At 41.3% G+C, this 20552-nt stretch overlaps 2 protein-coding genes across 10 annotated transcripts in view; one reads left to right on the top strand and one right to left on the bottom strand.

Moving 5' to 3' along the window:
* The window catches only part of Kiaa1328 (KIAA1328 ortholog), a 293177-nt gene extending 289486 nt beyond the window's left edge, over positions 1-3691 (bottom strand). For 2 of the 5 annotated variants that reach the window (XM_005372830.2, XM_005372829.2), the window contains exon 1: positions 3515-3690. Coding sequence is in view for 1 of the 5 variants with exons in the window: in XM_013510276.1 (XP_013365730.1) it covers positions 3515-3545 (31 nt within the window). In the remaining 4 variants the exon portion in view is untranslated. Of the gene's footprint in view, positions 1-3514 lie in introns of all 5 variants that reach the window. The other 3 variants (XM_013510287.1, XM_005372832.2, XM_013510276.1) reach the window with 2 other exon arrangements.
* Tpgs2 (tubulin polyglutamylase complex subunit 2) overlaps positions 1-14985 on the top strand; it is a 32258-nt gene extending 17273 nt beyond the window's left edge. For 3 of the 5 annotated variants that reach the window (XM_005372833.2, XM_005372836.2, XM_005372835.2), the window contains 5 exons: positions 6431-6518; positions 8673-8801; positions 10704-10817; positions 12614-12774; positions 14495-14985. In XM_005372833.2, the coding sequence (XP_005372890.1) occupies positions 6431-6518; positions 8673-8801; positions 10704-10817; positions 12614-12774; positions 14495-14722 (720 nt within the window). In that variant the 3' untranslated portion in view covers positions 14723-14985. Of the gene's footprint in view, positions 1-3826; positions 3953-6201; positions 6304-6430; positions 6519-8672; positions 8802-10703; positions 10818-12613; positions 12775-14494 lie in introns of those variants that run through there. The other 2 variants (XM_005372837.2, XM_005372838.2) reach the window with 2 other exon arrangements.
* The last annotated feature ends 5567 nt before the right edge of the window (positions 14986-20552 follow it).

The following is a 20552-nucleotide window of genomic DNA, read 5'->3' as shown; positions in this document are numbered from 1 at the left end:
CCTACTGTGTTATGTTATTGAGGCTCTCCACTATATTTTTTAAATTTCATTTACTGAGTTCTTTAGTGCTAGACTTTCTGTTTGGTTCTTCCTCTCTTTGCTGAATTTTTCATTCATGTCATGAATTGTCTTCCTAACTTCCCTGAATTGTGAGTATTCTCTGGTATCTAATTAAATTTCATTAAAAGTTATTCTTCTGAATTCTTTATTAGGCAATTCAGTTATTTCAGTTATTTCTTTTTCTTTGTAATTTGTTGCTGGAGCATTTTGTTCCTTTGGAGGCATCATGTTACCTTGTTTTTTCATGTTTGTGTCCTTATGTTGATTGAATGCATCTGCTAAGTCAGTTGCTTCTCTCAGTTTTTTTTTTCTTTTTTTTTTTTTTAGAGTACCTCTCATCATTCAAGAGTTTTTGCTTGTGTTGTGTCCTAAGGTACTGGTTATGCCACCTTGATTTTGGTTCCAAAGTGCAGTATCCATGTTGCTTCTTCAATAGTAATCAAAGTTGGCTTGTAGCTGCCTCAGTAACCTCAGCTTCAGTTGTGGGATCACACTTAGGTGGCATAGATCACTAGTAGCTGCTGGCACAGTGCAGATATGCAACATGTATCAGTTTCTCAGGTTATGGGGGAACGGGGCTACCCCAGTAGTTATAGCATGCTATGTCCAATAGTGGGGCAGGGACTAGTATTTCAGGCCTGCATGGGGACCAGGGCCTACCCTGAGACCCAGACCAAGAAACTGTCAGTGTTTAAGAGCTACACAGGTAACTTTCTGGGTGCTCTGGGGGCTAACCTATTCCAGGTAAGCTTCTCAGCTGCTTCTCAGGACCAAAAGTGGGTTGGCAAGCCCTTCTGTTTCTCAGGTTCTCACTGGGCCAAGCTTCCAAGGTCAGGCTGCATAGTTGTTTCTTGCAGCTGCAGGATAGACAGAGCCTCTCAGCAGCTTCCTATGGAGGATGTCAGTGAGCCAGGCCACTCATGAAAGAGAGCTACCTATCTGCTTCCTATGGCCTCTGTAGACTGAACTACTTAGGGTTGGCTGCCACTGTTCTCTGGACACAGGGCCACCTGACTGACTCTCAGGACAAGGTCAGCTAAGCTACAGAGGGCAGCTGCTTCACGGGACCCAGTGTGGGAAAGGTCTCAAGATGTTTCTGTACGGTAGGAGCCTGATGGAGGGAGGGCACAGTGTGGGCTGGGCTCTTTCTATGGAGCAAGAGCAATGAAGCAGTGTGGTAACCTGACAGCTCTCTAAATCGGGCTTGGGACCTGTCAGGGACTTAGGATTCTTCAGCAACAAATGCCTCAAGTATCTGTGACATGATAATAGGCAGGAGTCTCCTGGTTATTACTTTTTCCCCCCTCTAGTAAAGTCCCTCTACATTCAGGACTGATCTAGAGAGACAGAATGGAAATATTGTATATTTATTTCTCTTCTTTGTAAGGCTGTGATGAGCCAAGTGTGGTGGTGCACACCTGTAATTCCAGCACTCAGGAGGGTAAGGCAGGATTGTAGCAAGTTCAAGGCCAAGCTGGGCTACATAGTGAGTTCAAGGCCAGCCTGAACTATACAGCTAGATCCTGTCTCAAAAAAAGAAGAAAAAAGTGATAAGGCTGTGGTGTATCCTTGTGTTCTGTATGTCTCTGCCACACCTGCACTAGACTCCAGCACTGTGTCTCAAATACGGCAGGGAAGTATAAGGGCTGATCAACAAAAATGGTGTTTTTAAAAAAATTATACAAATTGTCATTCATTCACTTCAAAATATTCCTCCTCACTTTAAACACTTTCCCATTATTCTAGCCATTTTCAGAAGCAGTTATGAAGGTCCTCTTTTGTGAGTGTTTTACAAAGTATGATAAAAATATAGTAAATGCTGCTATTGAATGGCATCCAATAGAAAAGTAGCTTCATAAAAACATGACAGTGTGTTCTCATCCCCTTTATTCACCAGAGCTGACAGCATGTAACTTCTGGCTCTTCCCCAAAGTCAGAATGACAGTGGAGGGGCCAGGGATATAGCTCAGCAGCATGGCACCTGTCTGGCAAGCCACAAGATCCTGAGTTCGATTTCTGGTTCAAAAAAAATGACAATGAAAGGTAAATGATTTGAATTGTTTTAGAACATCAGGGCAACCATGACAGCACAGCTACCATTTCCAGAACTATTTCAGAAAGTGGTAAGAATGATGGGAAACTGTTCAGAGCAATGGAAAGAATGAGTATTTTGAGAGAAATTAATAGCAGTGTATCTTTCACTATGATAAAATTTAATTTAAACATTCACTTTACTTTGTGGTCACACCTCATAGCTGTTTTGTTCTTGTTGTTTGTTGTGGAAGAAAGTGTGCCAGGTACCTTACTGAGCTATCTTGCCTACTCATAAATCTTTTCCCTTGGATTCTAAAGCACCGCCCTCTTCAGATTCTTCTTCCTAATTCTCTTTGGCCCTTCTAGCTTCACTATACTTATCTCTTACACATTTGTCTCTATATAAATTAGGAATAAATTTGGCTCAAGGAAGTATAATATTAAATTAACAATAGCTTAAACAAATAGGAATTAATATTTCTCTTGTAACAAATCTTGAGGTAGACAATTGGAGTTGATTCATCAGCTCTGATAATGTTAAACCATTATTTCTGTGGTTTTGTCATTTTCCTTCATGGTGGCCGGTTGACTCCAAACACAAGACAGGAAGAAAAAGTAAGGGATGTCCCTAGCTTTATTTGTTGCCTTTTAACATGAAAACAGAAATTTTCTTGAAAACCTCCTCAGTGAACTTGTATTTACAACTTGGTGTTCAGCACTAATTGAGGACTGAGGTCTTAAAAGCGAGACCTATTGCCATCTCAAGCAAAATGAAGGTTTTGCCAAGCAGGAAGAGAAAGGCAGAATTGCATAAGCAAACCATGTGTGACACAGTCTCCTGTGCACCTTGCCTCACTCCTCTGTGTGTTTCTAGTATCTAGAACAGAATTTATTCCAAAACAGACTTTTAATAAATGTTGGCGGGATGAATTAGATAAAAGACAAGTCAGAGAGAATATAGAATTATCCCAGGATCACTTGTTTTTCCATAGGCACTCCTGCATTTCAGTCCTAAAACTGAGGCTCCCACGTCCAGACGCTCTAAAGCAAGGAGGATACAAATACAAAGGCTTCCCCCAGGAGTCACCTCACATGTACATCTTGTTGGCTAGATGAGGACCTTACTGTTCTGAAGGTTGTTTTTGGCTGAGTTTTGTCACATACACAGTGCTCCCTCACCAAAACATATGGTGCCCTCACATCGGGGCAAAATTTTTAAATTTCTTCATCATGGAGTTTTAGAGGGAGCCTGATGGTTATATGGAGAAAGGATTTTGGGCAAACTATGCTACTGCTTCTCTAAACATTAAACAGTTCAGCTCTGGCCCAGAACTCTTATAAAAGGTTCAGTAAACTAGTGCCCCACCCCCCGCATCACTGGAGGGACTTCGAGGATTCTCCTTGGGATCTCACACTATACCTTCACAGCCCTGGTTTTCTTCCAGTTCCATGGACTGCCCTCTCCAAGAAGAATTTAAGTAGATGTGCTTTCTTACTGCTTCACATTTCCAGGAATGTTCAGTGCTCCTCCTTGGTTGGTTTCATGGGCAACCCTTCTCTGGCTGTTGTTGCAAATAGATACACAAATGACCTGCTCCGAAAGGACAGGTATCTATGGAAACATTAATTTCCCTCCTCTGACACCTTTGTGACTTCATCCTGCATCTGTTACTCCACTCCATTCCAAGACAAAGTGGCCTCTAAAAGTGGAGGGAACAGTAGCATATAGAATTGTCCAGAAGTAGAGAAAGTGAGCAGGAGGCAATGGGCAGGTCTTTCTTGGAGGATCAGCCAGTTGCCATGAAGGTTTTCTAGGAATCAAGTTGATAGCTCCCAAAACTAATGAAGTAATAACAAGGTTTGTGTCAGACTCTATAGAGTGGCTTAAAGAAACTACTGTAGTTAGCCTCCTTGGGAGGAGAAAAAAATATTGAAAATGGGGACCATGTGACAGAATCATCATTAGACAACATCTAGAGGTAGCAATAGGTTGTAGGTGTAGTCATTCATTACTTCAAACACTGACCATCGCTGATATATCTTCTTGACCTTCCCAAATCGTCCCTCCAATCATGGTGCCTCTTCCATTTACTTTCTTCCAGTCTTCTTCCTTCTCCCTTTCCATCTGCCCCTCCAAAAGAAGGAAAGACTAAGACTGTGGTTTGGAGAGAAGCCCTTAACATGGCTAGATTGCTCCTGGGGAACAAAGAGAAATTAAAATGGTAGTAACTGGGTCTGTGGCCAGGGTAAAGGAGCTCGTAGATGTGGTACCATGAAAGACCCACCTGGAAAAGTTAAACATTTAGCAGAAAAGCAGTAAGGACAGGGCCTACCACCCATTTATTTTAAAACAATGTAGACTTAATATTTTTCATGAATTTGTTTGCCTGACAATTTATATTACTGTTTGAAATGTATTACATAATTTCACTGACTTTTTATATGTTTATTAATTTTGAATTTTTTTAAAACACTAGTATAAAATACTAAAACTTATTTCTTGGGTAAAATATCATAACAGAAAATATTACTACTACTGGAATTCTTAGCCTAACTAAAAACAATGCCAAGCAATCTACCAGCCCTTCTCTGCTGGAATTTCTTTGAATCCCCATTAAGAATAAGTGGGTGTGATAGCACATATCTGTAATCTCAGTGAGCATTGTAAGTTCAACCCGAGCCCAAGCAATTTAGCAAAGTCCTGTCTCAAAAGGGGGTGGGGATATAGCTTAGTGCAAAGTTCAATCCTCAGTACCAACAAAGAAAAAAATATCCAGACTGATAGACAGTATTTTCCTTGTGTGCACCACAAGATGGCACTAGTGATCAGCATCTTTGAGTGGCTTTTGGGAGCTACAAACACAAAAGAATCTTGTCAGAACGCTGTTAACTGTAGATTTCTTGTGCATTGGTTCCTGGGTGTAGAGAGAGGCATTCTGTATGCAGTTTTTCTCTCTGGAACCACAGAGAATAGAACATACAGGAGCAAGCTCTAAATTCCAAACATAGTACTGTAATTTACTGAGAAGAAAATAAATTAGCCTAAGGAATCTGAGAATCCAGTGCTTTACATTTCATATCTTTGAAACTGGTAACTAGGTGGTAACAAGAGAAAAAATAAAAACTAATGAGAATTGTATTGTAGTTCTTAAAGAACATTAAAAACTTGATTCATTAAGACAACAGCTCTTGTCCATTAAATAATCTAAAACACTGCTTAAAACCACCTGCCGGCTCAATGCTTTCTTCTCACCTATAGAACTTGAAAATCTTATGACCTCCAATAATAACTTTCTAGTCCTCTCTTTCCCTGTCAAGCTTAAATAATTCCCACCTCTAGTGTTTTGTAGATTCCATCTTAGAATTTATTCTTGAACCTGGACCCACAGAATGTAAGTCACATATTCAGGGTCACTCAGCTAGTGACAGAACTGGGAGGTGAACTCAGATTGTCTTGCTACATAATATTTGCCCACGCACTGGGTACTTCAGACTCAGTGACAGGACAACTTAAAACAAACCTGACATACACAGTGGTTAGCACTAGATTGTAGGAGGGACCAATACAAGTTTGGACAGAGTTGTTGCCCCTTTGCCTCTACAATCACATCAGGAAGACACTCGAGGGCACCCAGGAAAGGAATTGGACAACCCATCTTTCTGTATACTCAGCGCTTTGAATTGGCTGGAGAAGACGGGTCAGGCCTGTGCACAGATGGGAATTATTTAGTATCTAAGGTTTGCTCCTTGTGCTTCCTAAAAGGATACTGAGCTGTTCCTTTGTTCTCTGCAGCACCAGTTGAGATGATCTCTTATCCATACAAAATATTTGTGTGTAACCACAACTTTCTAAGAAATGTCAAAAATATTAGAATAGGGTTGTTGCTTTGAGTGCTTCGGAAGTAAATATTCTTCACTTTTAGATTGTCATCATTTGTCCAGTAATTTATTTCAATAAACAATATATTCATGTGGATCTGAAATTAATGGCAATGACTATTTTGCTTTAACATTGTCAAACCTTGTCTCTCATCACATTCTCTTATTTCCTCCTCAGCTTGTTCTCTCTGAGCTCATTTTACAGCTAGCCACCAGGACATATCATGGCAGAGCAGATAACTAGTCTGCTTTATCTGGTGAGGCAAAAAAAAAAGTCAAACTGGTGACTCTGCTTGTAGACCTCAGCACCTGTCTAATGAAGTTTTATAGGTAATTATCAGTCGCTATATTTCAGGAATCTGAACGATGGTAGTAGCGTCCCCCATGCTTTGAGGTATAGCCCTATTCCCTTTTGCCCAGTCCTCATCTAACACACTCCACTGCTTTGTAATTCTAGAAAAATAACTGTATGATGCCTGAGGATATAAAGAACTTTTACCTGATGACCAATGGCTTCCACATGACCTGGAGTGTGAAGCTAGATGGTGAGTTGGTTCCCTTGCTGTTGGGGAGCATTCCACTGATGGACAGTTTGGATGGGATGACTGAGGGTCTTACAACTTCAAAGTCTGTGAATCTGGACGGTTTTTATGGGTACGTATCAAATGCCACATCCAAAAGTTTTAATTTTCTTCCAAAGCTAACCAGTACTGTTAGTGCTTCACCTACCACCGCTCTCTTCTAGTGTCTAGCTGGTTCTGACCAGGAAACTTAGTTTAGAGGCTTCTTGTTGCAGTCTGGTGGAGGAAGACATTAATCGCTGCACAAGGAACCCAACCAACTCAAACATAAAGTTGCTGGGTACTCCCCCTGCAGACTAGTCTTCTCAGGGTCAGCTACAACACCAGCCTCCAGTGTTCCCAGAGAGAGCTTCCCATGTCATACAGGCTGCTTCCCTGTTCTTATCATGGTGAAGACTTCAGGGCTCTAACCTTCAAACCACAGCCTTTCCTGCTATCCTTATATCGCTTCAACCTAAGTCACCAACCACTTCAGTTTACAGGCTATGATTTTAGCCTTCAGTGTTCCTAAGCCAAGACATTTGCACTGCGGATGTAGGAACTGACAACTCTGGACATGCCACAGATTGTAGATACTATGTCAACATGAAAGGCAGCACTACACATTGAGGCGAAGCCTTTTGTAAAAGCTCATAAACTAACAAATCTTGGTCAACCATAGGAGTCCAGCCCATTCCGGCCATAGACTTGCCAGCCCCACCTTTGTTGGCCTGTATTGCTTCCATCTCCAGCCACATCCCAAAGACCAAGCACCCATACCTCCCCATTGCTGTCCTTAAGGTGGAGTTTACTTCTGTTGCATAGCGGGCAACTTAGCTATGCAACTAGCTTAGACTCTTTTTCTCCAGTGGCCTAGAAACCATTTGTCACCAGCATCAATACCCTCCTTCAGAGCATGGACATGGCTTGAGAATCAGGAGCAACAGACAGGGGACAGAGACAAGACTGTTAGACTCTCTGTTGCCCACATCATGGGGATAGGTCAGCCCCAGATGTGCCTCAGAGAAGAGATTTTTCATGAATATTTTATAAATGAGCCTTTTTCGTGATTGCAGTATCTTTGGTAATTTAATTATCCCAGTCCCAGTCTTTCTATTCCCATTACCATGCATATACTTTACTGAATAGTTTTAGTCAGTAGAAGCAGCTTCTGGTGTGTAGCGGTATTTTTTCTTGGATAGTCCATGTTCTGTACAACACCTGTTTCATTGTGCCTTCAACCATTCCCATTTTCTCAGAAGTCATATTTCTAAATCTTTGTGTGCCACCTTGTGTCCAGCATCCTTTATAACAGGGACCCTTTTTAACAGATGAGGAGGCGCTGGGGATTTAGCTCAGCGGCAAAAAGCGCCTGCCTGGCAAGCGCAAGGTCGTGAGTTCGGTTCCCGGTACCGGAGAAAAACCAAAAACCAAAAAAAAAAAAAAAAAAAACAGATGAGGAAAACATGCAGTCTCCCTGTTCATTATTTACACTGGAATCACAGAAGACTAGAATGAGGCAAGAAGGCTGTCAGGTTCTTTCCACTGAGCAAAGATAAATGATAAATACAGGGAGAGAAATTTTGTCTTGAAAGTTTGTAAGAAGAGAAAGGGCCTATTATCTAAACAAACCTGTACTCCTATAGGAAATGTAATTGTTTTTACATAATATTGGAAAAGAGTGATATTTTTATTACATAATTTACATTGAAATTAAGGTTCCTACATTCAGGCTTTCCAGCTTGAGTACCTCTTCTATGTTTTTTTCCGAATGCACCCGGATAATACAGTAGGTTTTGTTCATCATCTGTGGCCCCTAGGTCTTTCTCTTTTTCTTTTTCTTTTTCTTTTTCCTTTTCTTTTTCTCTTTTGCTCTTGCTCTTGCTCTTGCTCTTGCTCTTGCTCTTGCTCTTGCTCTTGCTCTTGCTCTTGCTCTTTCTCCTTCTCTTCTCTTTCTGCATGGAAAGCTGGTGTTTGGGGCCATGTAGTGAGTGACTCTTGTCTTTCCACCTTCCATCAGATGCCTCAGCAATGGGACCAAACAGTAGCTCTACTTGGGTTATTGAGGGAGAAACCTTTTGATGAGCATTGTAACTAGGCCGTTATTTTATGTCATTCTTCTTTTTGATATTCCCACAGAGCACATCATTCCACTGGGCAACATGGCGATTAACAGCATCTCAAAACTAACTGAGCTCAATCAGTCTTCTATGTATTCACTTCCTAATGCACCGACTCTGGCAGACCTAGAGGATGATACATATGAAGGTACCTGGAGAAACTTCTGCTTTGGGTTAGAAATCAGCCTGCTTGTTTTCTTTTTAGAACCAGAGGAAGAGGTAGCTTTACAGTATGTTTTACCAAGCTGAAACCCTTCCCATTCATAGCTTCTTAAGAGCCTGGGATTAAGATGACAAAAATAAACAGCCTATATCAACAAAGAAAATTTTCAGGAAGAAAATGTCAGAGTTTGGATTTTGTTTCCTGCACCCAATTCAGTTCTCAGAGCATAGTAGTAGGCAAGTAAAGAAAATTTGATGAATGAATGAATGTTATAACCTTCACTCAAGACTTCAATCTCAAGAGGATTTAGGGAATATGACACTCTAAATACAGTTCTTTTCCTCTGCATTTCCACTTCCAAGTTCTTTGCTGCTTCTGAGTGAAATGGTTTGTAGGTCAAATAGCTCCTAAAGCATATGAACAACAGGATAAGTGAGGGCGTCCTCAGTGAGAATTGCTTATAACAGAAACCTTATATCTTAGTTACTTTCTCATTGCTGGAGCAAAACACCCAACACCCCAGTTGAAGGAAGGAGAGGTTTATTTTAGCTCACGTTTCAGTCCATAGTCATTTGGCTCCAAGGCAGGATGGCATGATGGAGGAGAGCTGCTTATGGTGTGACAGAGAGTGAAGAAAGAAGCCAGGGCAACAGAAAAACTCTTCCAGGCCATGACCCGCCTAGAGACCTGCCTCTCCTGACCAGATCCCACCTCTTAACAGCAAGTCAGCTATAACCCTCTATAATCCAGCTACCTTCCCAAAGCTTTGCCTATGAGGCTATTGGAGAACACCAAGATAAAAACTGTAACACTCTTTTACAGTGTCTAAATAACAGTATAATTTTTCTTGTAGCAAAAAATCTGGAACTAGCTGTTGTAGTTGCCTGAGAAAGTCAGGATCCCTCTGGCTTCTTATGGCAACAGCCTTTTGGTATGATTTTCATCCTTATGGTTGAGGAATATAAGCTGTACCTCCAGTCCAGGATTCACTTTCAGCAACTTAAGGCTGCCCTTAGATACCAGTCACATGACCCTTTCACATTAAGCCATAAAAATTTCTTCCTACTGTGCTTTGAACTTTTCTTTAAATGTAATCTAATGAGAAGAATGACTACCCATCATATTCACAGGTTCCCAAGTGCCCTTAGGGGAGAGTGGTGTGTACACCAGGTGGCAGTAATCTTGGGGGCCATCTTAGAGTTCTGGGTACCCAACTTGGTTAGGGAAATAATAGTACATTGTTTAAAAATAAAGATGGAGTCAGATGGATCTAATCATGCAAGCAACAAGCAACAAATGATCATAATCAGTTGCTAAAATAAATTTGAGTAGAATAAAATATGGGAATAAATTAATTGATGAGTTTAGATAAAGGAAGATTTTAAAAGCAAAAAAGAAAATTCCTCATAAGCTTCACTGAAGCAAGGTTCATTGGTCTCAGAAGGTAATTGTAGAAATTGATGTCAACCCACAAGTGGAGACAGACATTTCTAGGCAGGTGTTTTTAAATGAACTTCTTTAGTCTTAAAGAGTTTATCACAGTGAACCTTGATACAGAAAATATGTGCAAAATGAGCCAGGCATATAAGGCATAAGATAAATGTAAGATGTGAAGGAATTTCTTGTGGGTTTTAGGATGTCCTTGTGATAGTTTTTGTTGAGTCCCTGATGGTGGGAAAGCCCAGACAGAAGGCCAAATCTATCAGTAGATCTAGGGCATTTAAAGCATATAATTCTTTGGAAAATAATACTTCAGAATGTGTCTGAGAGACAGCTTTTTGGGTTTTTTTGTTTTGTTTTTTGTTTGTTTGTTTTTTAAATGTACAGCTCTGTGTTTGTTTGTTTGTTGAGCTTGTTTGAACCTTACTGTAACTTCTGGGTTTGCAGCCAGTGAGGACCAGCCAGAGAAGCCTCATTTTGACTCTCGAAGTGTGATATTTGAGCTGGATTCATGCAATGGAAATGGGAAGGTTTGCCTTGTCTACAAAACTGGGAAACCAGGTAAGAATCCTTTACAAACGTGGTCATACAGTTTGGGTTTGGTCTTCCTGACTTTGCTTGTCGCCCATCAAACAAAAAGCACATACCTCCCTGGTCCCCTGAGATGCTGCCAGGTCTCTGGGATGTGTGAAAACCCAGAAAGCACCTTTGATCATTTGCAAGCATTCCCCTTGAGGCCAGCTTCTAGCCATCTGCACATGTGAGTTACTGCGAAACAGTCATTGGGATTAGGTAATGGAGTAAAACCTGAAAGAAAAGGTCACTGTGTTCATAGACTCCTGCAGGCTCATGGATAAGATAAGCATCCAGGAAACACTCTTTTCTTTTAAACTTCTATATCTAGACTAGTTAACAATAATAAATTCTGAATTACTAGACCCCACTTGGCAAAGTAAAAGAAAAGGGGCCAGGTAGTGGCTACGGAGGTTCTGTGCCCTTGAGCAGCAACCACCGCCTGGCCCGCTAACAGCAATTTGGGTTGGGGGACTGAGAGCTGGCCTACCTCTCTTCAGCTAACTCTGTGTGATGGTTAAGAGATGCACCAACATTTACCTCTGGGGTGTGAAAAGACCTTCTCTAAGTGGAGGAATTATAGCAAAATAGCCTGTGAGCTGCATTTTGAACTGTGACTAGAATTAGATATGAGACAGAGGGTTAAAGGGACATCCAACCAAAAGGGCAAATGGATAAAAGCTATGTTATGGGAAAGTGCAACTGATTTGGGGGAGTAGCAGTTCAATTCAGGGGGTCACATAAGATGAGGAAGAAGAGAAAGCCAAAAGGCAAACTACCCCTTCATGTAGAACAGTGTGTTAGACATAATGTGGAAGACAGTGGACAGTCAGGACGGCTTGGGAGAATGACAGGATTTAAGTGAAAATGTTTGTGACCATAAGAAGTTCTGGGGCTGGGCATGGTGGCACATGCCTGTAATCCCAGCATTCAGGAGGCTGAGGCAGGAGGATCGTTGCAAGTTTGAGACCAGCCTGGGCTACAGAGTGAGCTCAAGGCCAGCCTGAACTGCATAGTGAGACTTTGTCTCAAAAAGCCGAAAAGAAGTTCTAGGAAAGGAAGAGACTGGATGATGGAGCCCACTTAGGGAAATTTACAGCTATCTAGGTGGAGATGAACTCAGACAGACTTGAGGTAGTAAAAATGGAAGGCCAGAAGATGCAAGGCAGGAAGAGCTGGTATAATAGTGCCTGTTTCTGTTCAACCAGGTTGTCACAGCCACACAGGCAGAATTCCCAGAAGTGAGCTGGTCTGAGTTTCTTATAATTGGTTTTCACAGCACTTCTGATTGCTAAGAGAACCTGCACCACTAGAGAGAGCCTCTTCAAGAGAGCCTGAGCCAGAGTTTCTCTTCTTCAGAAAAGCTGTAAATTACAATATAGTGAGGGAGAAGGGTACTGAGTCCGCTCAGAAAGGAACATCTGCTTAGACAGCCTGAATATGCTTCCAGATAGCCAGAGCGTGGCAGATAGATCTAGTGACTAACGATGAAGAATGTACAGGAGGGCCAGGGATGTAGCTCAGCAGCACCTGCCTGGCAAGCGCTAGGTTGTGAGTTTGATTCCTGGTACTACAAAAAAAAAAAGTGTAAGAGTATCAAAGAAACTGGCAAAAGTGGCCACTGGAGAATGGGGCCAAGAGATTGGAAGAGGAAAAAAGAGAACTTGTATATGTTATATCTCCTCTACTTTTGCTTTTCTTTTAACCTTGTGTATGTTAACTTTATACTTTAAAGGGAAAAAATGTTAAACTATCTGTATTATTTATTTCCTTTGTTATTTTAGCATTAGCACAAGACACTGAAATCTGGTTCCTGGACAGAGCGTTATATTGGCATTTTCTCACAGATACTTTTACTGCCTATTATCGCCTGCTCATCACCCACCTGGGTCTGCCCCAGTGGCAGTATGCCTTCACCAGCTATGGCATTAGCCCACAGGCCAAGGTAAGGGGAGAACACCTGTCATCTCACAATGTGATGTATATTAAAATTCTGCCAGCCTAATCCCAGCACTCAGGAGGCTGAGGCAAGAGGATTACTGTGAGTTTGAGGGCAGCCTGGGCTACATAGTGAGTTCAGGGCCAAGCTGAAATACATGGTGAGACCTTGTCTCAGAAAAAATAAAATCCTTTGAGGAAATGGTTACTTTGAAAATTCCCAGCTTCCCCTTCTGATTTATGAGGTCTGGGGTGGAGCCCAGGAACCCATGTTTTTAAAAAACCAAGGCAGTTGTTTCCATTGCATGGACAACCTCACTTTGTATTTATCTATTGTATTTAAGTGATTCCCAAACTTGGTTGACCCTCAGAATCAACCATCTTGGGAGTTTTTATTTCTAACTAAATGTTATTAGAGGCTTAGGAATAAATTGTTTTTGGACTGGCATTTCATGTATTCAAGAAGGGTAAAAAATACATCTCTTATTCCCCTGTCCTCCCATAGGAACCCACAGTTAACAGTTTGTGTATCTTCCTGAGATACTCATTGCTTGTAAAGCATACATTTTTGAGGATCCCTTTTTGCTTTTGCTAAATCACAATGATAATGTGCTATTTGCGTTTTTTCTTCACATTGTTATTTTCACTCAGTATTCTATCTTGCTACTTTGTCCTAATGGCTACAGAGTATTCCATTGTATGGCTATGCATCTTTTATATTACAAGTCTTGGCATCATTTCAAACAGAGATACCAGGTAAAAGTGATGTACATCCTGGTTTGAGAACACAAAGTGTCGCTGAAGAACTTGTGCCTGGAATGAACTGGTCTGTGCTCCTTCGTGGTGATTTCTGAAACATTAAATTAGCAGAAAATTAGGGACTCAGCTCAAGTGCCACCTTGCTACTTATTCACTGAGTAGGCCTCATTTTCCTCAAAGGCCATGTAGTGATAACTTCCATCTGGTCAACATTGTGAGGTGGTTGTGATCAAAGAAAGGCCAATAAATTAGGATGCTGTTTTCCCTCAACTACTCGGAAAACCAGTAAGGAAGAAAACACCTGCACGTACCTCTGCCCTTAGAAAAGCCCACAGTAGCCTGTTGTACCTCTGCTGGGGTAGAGGATGGGGGATGTGGTGCTGCCAGAATCCACCTGATGAGGAATAGCTACTTTGAGGACTAGTCAAAAAGACACTATTGGGGCTGGGGATTTAGCTCAGTGGCACAGTGCCTGCCTGGCAAGCACAAGGTGCTGAGTTCGATTCCTGGGACTGGGGAAAAAAAAAAAAAGACACTATCCCCTAGTGGCTCATTAGATCAGAAGGAAAGAAGTGCACTTGGAGCCTTACTTCTCGTACTATACTGCATTTATTTTAGAGTTGATTAGGCTTCTCAAAACATGTGTGTCTGACCAAGAATAGATGGGGTCTATCATCACTTTCTCTTAGTGAAGAGCTACGAGTTTTCAAGGCAGTTTCTCATTAAAATGAACACAAATTGAGTATCCCTTATCTGAAATGCTTGGGATCAGCAGTGTTTCACATTTCAGAGTTTTTCAAATTTTGTAATATGTGCATAGACTTTCTTGGTTGATACTAGAAAAGTTTCAGATTAGGGACGCTCAGCCTGTATTTTCTCTGCTGTCCCCAGCTCTCTCCCGCCACAGCCTTACTGAGAATGAAATTTTCCTTTGAGTTTTGACCCTCTCTCCCAATTCTGCCTTACAGCAGTGGTTCAGCTTGTATAAGCCCATCACCTACAACACAGATCTGCTCACTGGAGAGACCGACTCCTTCATGAATAAGCTGGATCCAAGCAAAGTATTTAAGACCAAGAACAAGACTGTAATCCCAAAGAAGAAAGGGCCTGTTCAGCCTGCAGGTGGCCAGAAAGGGCCCTCAGCTCCCTCTGCCTCCAAACCATCCTCTAGCTCTGCAAACCCTATCCGAAAATGAGCACCGCCTCCATTTCTCTACCAGCCTCACGGTAGTAATTTCCATGCACAGATGGCTCCAGAGGTGGCCACACCTGATTTTGTGCAATTATAAGCATCTTTCTGAATGACAAAAATCTTCCCACTTACAATAGCTGGGGATTGGACATATGTACTGAATTTTACCCAAGCGTCCTTCTCTTACACTCTTTCTAGTGGGTTGTGCCAGCCTCTGCCCGCAAAAGCTGTATAGAATTTTAGATCTTAAGTGGCCAGAGAAATTGATTAAGAGCTTTCCTTTCTTTGCACACCTGACCTTCAGTACCTTAGCAGCAATGGGAGAAGTCCCTTGAAAGAAACCACTGGTTTTTGACTCAAGAAATGTTGGAGCTGCACAGTTGAGTAAGTAGCCACTAGTCACATGTGGCTATGTAAGTTACGTGAAAACTTCATGTCCTCAGTTGCCTTTACATTTCAAGAATTCACATGGCTAGCGGATTCCATATTGGACAGCACAGAGATATAGAATGTTTCCCTCATCACAGAAAGTTACTTTGGACATCACTACATTAGAATATTTCCATACTGATCTTCCTGAAATGAGTTAATTTTTGTTGTTAGATAGTGTTAATGCCTTAACTTCATGGGCTGTATGTTTCATGAAAACTTTGAATATATTCTTTATATTCTTTACCAGGAACATATTTCAGTATTCTCATTTTTCAGTTTCCTATAAACTTCCTCATCAGTGTCCTGTAAATTTTTTTGCTTTTAGTTTTATGTCAAAATTTGCCAAAATTTATTTTTTAAGGAGATACGTACTTCTGCTATACTTTATTCTAACCATTTAAAAACAAAAAGAAAAAACAAACTCCCAATACTATTTTGCAAGCCTCTCATACAGTGTTGAGAAGCTAGTTACTGAACAGAAGCACTGCATCTTCTCTGCCTGTTCACAGCTTTGTGACCTCTACCCCCACTTTGTCTTGTCCTGGAATAACCTTAAGAGAGGCAGTCCCTGCTTAGATCAGGGTGGAGTTCTGAGTTCCTTTGAAAATTTTTTATAATTCAGAAATCATTTTCCTATAGATGTAGAGGGGGACTAGGCATCTAGCTGGCCCCCTATATGCCTAATTTCTGTCTTTTGTGTGTGTGTGTGTGACACTGATGATCAGACACAGGACACTGAACTACATCTTCGTTTTAGACAAGGTCTCACTAAGTGGCCCAGGCAAGACTGGAATTTGTGATCATCCTACTTTAGCCTTCCAAGTGCTGGGATTATAGGCATGTGCTACCACCCTTAGCTTATGTCTAAGATTTGATGTAAGATAATTTTGAATTTACCTACTACATCTAACAGAATTTCTATACAGAAAGTTGCTCACGTTTGCAATTAGGAATGTCTGTTTCCTCACTTTGTGGCCCAGCACTGGGCAGAGACAAAGCCTTCCCTGTACTTCCCAAGAGGGATAGTAGGGAGTCACCTACACAGCCCTTGAGTGGCTTCAGTTTTTGACTGAAATTCCTGAGGTTGGGGGAGAAAGAGCCCTGAGGAGTGAGGCCCAAAGACCTGTATGAGATGCACGCCTCAGTTCCAGCTTGTCTTTATTCTCGTGTGTGACTTGTCTCTTCTGCAGTGATTGCCCAGGATTCCTTGTACAGTTATCCAGGACTTCCTTTTTCCATGACCCACTGGGGAGCTAAAAGAAGTCCCTGTGGTTCTCTACCTGCATGTGACTCTGATACCACTTGAGTATTTATCAAGTGTTTCATTTTGGTTTGATTGTTAGCCGTAGTGATATTCATGAAAAAGGAACTTGAGTCTTTCCTCCATTTGCCACTTTTCATAGCCCCTGAGGAAAACCAAGGGGAAGAATTGGCCTTCAAGGATTGAGTCAGAGTCTAGTTGGTTGCTTCCTAATTTTTATAATGGTTCAAAATTTTGAAACATTAGTGCTTAAAAGTCTTTGGAAGCATAAATAGAGCTTCGTGTTAATAGCATATTCAGTCACTTTAAAATATGGGAATGTTAAAAGTGGTACCTCTTATTTTTGCTGCTCCAAACCCATTTTTGATTCACTCTGGTCATTTACACATTTTTGAATGTTTTCAACAATGATATGACTATGTCAGATTTTTCCTAGTTTGGGAGCTATTTTAGCCCTTTTAATTGCTTAGGTTATTACAGTTCAAGCATTTATAAAAATGCAATAATTCAAGGAGGAAACGAAAGGACCAGGATTTGACTGCTTCTCCAAGACTAGTCAAGGTTGAAAGGGGAGCCACAAGTCACAATTTCTTCCACTGCAGCCAGTCTCTTTCACTTAGCACTCAGGGAGCCCACCAGTTAGTTTCAGTCCAGTTCTAGAGTGCACAAGTGAAGCAGCAAAGGAACCAGGAGAGCAGTGGTGCCCACTAGACCGGTGATAAGCAGTGGGAGTCCTCAAAAGGCTGTCAGGACAGGGGTTAAGGACAGGCTAAGGCCTGCCTCAAGGGACAGAGCCATGAAAAGCAGGGCCAGCTACAAAGTAGGCAGGGCTCAGCAAAATTGAAGAAGTGGGCCTCTTGTACAAAACAGGAAAACAGCTGGATGCAGTGGCACACGCCTGGAATCCAGGCCACTGGGGAGGATCACAATTGGAAGCCCATCCTCGGCAACATAATGAGAGCCCACCCTCCTCAAAAAAAAAAAAACAACCACCACCACAGAAGAACAGTACCACTAAAAGAACTAAAATGGTCTGTCTTACAGCTTTTCATGAGGTTTTCTGCTTGCTTGGTTCATGGTCTGTCTTACAGCTTTTCATGAGGTTTTCTGCTTGCTACTTAAAGCTAGTTGAAGTAGAGAAAACCCAAAATTTCTTAAATGCATTTTACCATTGCGCCATTTCAGTTTACAAATATAAAAGCATCAACTCACGCAGTCGCCAAAATTACACAATTTGTAGTTTATAGCTTATGTATACATACTGCATGCTTATGTGTTCCGTTCTTTCCAGAATAGTAGAAAAGCTGCATAAAACTTCATGAGCTGTTACTTCATCTCTTGATATGTGTATATCTTACCAACCTACCCTAACTAGTTTACCTATGGATAAGAAAAGACTAAAGAAAAAGATGTGTGAACTGCCCTGTTTTCCTTTTCTTCTGTGCTATTCTTTTCAGCATCAGTAGTTGGCTAATACAGAAAAATAACATAAGTAAGAAAGGATAGGATAGGGTTCCTCAATAATTCACATTTCTAGGATACCATTGCCTTCTTTCTGTTTGAAGAAAGTCTGTTTCAAACAGAAACAAAGCTTCTTGGGGCTCTCAGTACACCATGTATTCAGCTATAGGCATAACATGTTTGCTTTGTGCTGATTTGACTAAGCTGTGCCACATGGTGGGTCCCCTGGAATCTCATGCTCAGGAAAGCTGTCATGCATGGGCACTCTGAAACAGTGGACACACATGTCTCTACTCATGTCTGTGACTTACAAAATATAAGTTCAAGGATAAAATTAAGAGTTCTAGTACAGTGACAGGAGAGCAGTAAATCAATAGGAGGCCCTTCTGAGTATGCAGCCCTTTGTGGCTACGTGGGTCAGCCACCTGTGAAGCTGGCCCTGTGCTTTTGGTAACAACATGGGAGATGTAACAACATGGGAGTCAAATGAGTTGCCTGAAGAAAAACACCCAGAGATGTGTTTCGAAACTAAAGCAGCTAAAGTGGTCTGCATAAGAGACACTGGTGGAGTTACAAAGTAAGAATCAATGGCAGTGTTTCATGATGTGTTGATGTAGTTAAGATGGTACATAAAACACATTCATCATTCTACTTGCAGGGAGTTAACCAAACTAAAGATAGGGATGAAAAGTAGCAGCTTGCATGTGACAGCCCATAGAACTGACCCCTTAAAGCTGTGTTCTCAAAACTTCCAAACACGGATCAATGGCGCTGGAGTCATACCCAGATCCCACTCCAGACCCACTAACTTAAAATTGCCAGGAAAGGTTCCAGGCACCAGGAATTTTAATCAACTGATGGTGACAGTGGTGCTTACTGAGTCCAAAACTTGCTACTTAGTGCATCTGAGTAGTTGTGCTTTTTATTGCATGGAGAGTTCAAAACTTTTTAATCCAGGAAGTCCTGTATAATGACTGGCATAGGAAGACCAAGTGACCTTTTTAAAATTTCTGCATAATGTATTTTTTCCAAACTTTTTATTGTGGGATTATTAAACATTGACAAAGATGAAAATAATAGTATGATTAATCCTCTGTATCATCATCCAGTTTTGGCAGTTTTCAACCCATGGCCAATCATGTTTTATCTATATCCCTATGTACTCCTTCAACTTTATTTCGGTTTTCAAAATTAACTACATTTTATTGGTTTTTGAGCTGTACTTCTTTGCTTTAGGTTTTAACAGTTGCTGTAGAGGTTATAATGTAACCAAAGCAGCAGCCCTCACATACTGTATAGGGTCCCTGGTAGCATTACTTGTGCAGTGTAACTCTGGCCCTTTGCAGTTGACTAGACTCTGGGAGAGGAGGTATTTGTGTTGCCTGTGCTGTTACCCTTAGAGTTCTGTGATGAAATTCTTTTAGGCCAACAGATTTTTTTAGCCAAGCATTCTCCTATAAAATACACAGGCTCGGGGCTGGAATTTAGTTCAGCGGCACAGCGCCTGCCTGGCAAGCGTGAGGTCGTGAGTTCGATTCCTGGTACCGGAAGAAAAAAAAAATACACAGCCTCCATTATGGAGTTAACTGTGACTACCAAATGAGCTAATACATACATAAGAACTCAGAAAAGGTAGTCTTAACTTTCCCTGTTCTTCCTTTATAATTTGATCCCAAACTGTGTTTCCAGTTACTGACTTACTGCATGACTCACCCAACTCTACTCTTCTCAGCCATTCCCTTCCTTTCCAGAACTCCAGCTTGGTTCTCCTGTTCCTTTATACCTGTAGTTTCCTCCTGAGGTTTCAGCTTTATTTTACCTCTACCTCAGAGCCCCATGAAGCCCCAGCCCATAAGGAGAGCCTGCTTTGAGTACTTCATGCCAGTACCATTTGGTGAACTTTTGATCATCTTGTTTCCTGTGTGACTTCAGTCATTATTGAGATAGAGACTCTGTGTTACTCTGGAAAGCCACCCTACCTGGCGTGGAGTCCCATGAACCATTAAAAAAGAGTCAGTTATACATAATTTTATACTAAATTAAAAGCTGCCTCATCCTTCAGGACAAATAGATAACAAGGCAAAATTAGTTAATGGAAAAAAGTTGTGATGATGCTGTATAAATGTTTGCACAAGTCGGGAAGACAGGCCACTGCTTTATTTTGCAGGCAGGACTATGTTAGTTCAGCTCACAAACCATCTCTGTCAGATGCCATAATGCAGTGTGTTACCAGTGCGAAGATGTTTTGACATTAAAGTATCTCCATGACTTCCTCTTGCAATGCTCATGGACTGTGGCTCAAAAATCTTTATCAGACAAGAGCACCTTCATTTGTGGTTTCAGAAATGGGGTCTTCATAGTTATACATTGTAATACTTCCTAACGCACCTAGCACCCATGTCTTGTCCAGTACCTACCCTTGACATATGTAGGAAGCAAAATGATTCAGATATTTAACTGGATGTACTAATATCCAAAATCCGTTGTAAGCAGGGCTTCCCAATAGTAAGGATGAAAGTAGTGTGGACCAACCAGAGGGTGACACGGTAGAAACAAATCAAGACAAACCAAGTTCATCCCTGGTTCATTCTCACGACCGCGACAAGCCATGTCACTTCCTCTCTTATGATGTTAGGAAAAGTTCTTCAAAACCTGTCCCATTCAATTTCTTTAAATGGAA

The sequence above is a fragment of the Chinchilla lanigera genome, unplaced genomic scaffold, assembly GCF_000276665.1.
Source record: "Chinchilla lanigera isolate Chin_1 unplaced genomic scaffold, ChiLan1.0 scaffold00001, whole genome shotgun sequence".
NCBI classification, from domain to species: domain Eukaryota; kingdom Metazoa; phylum Chordata; class Mammalia; order Rodentia; family Chinchillidae; genus Chinchilla; species Chinchilla lanigera.
This window is presented reverse-complemented; position numbering and strand designations above follow the sequence as displayed.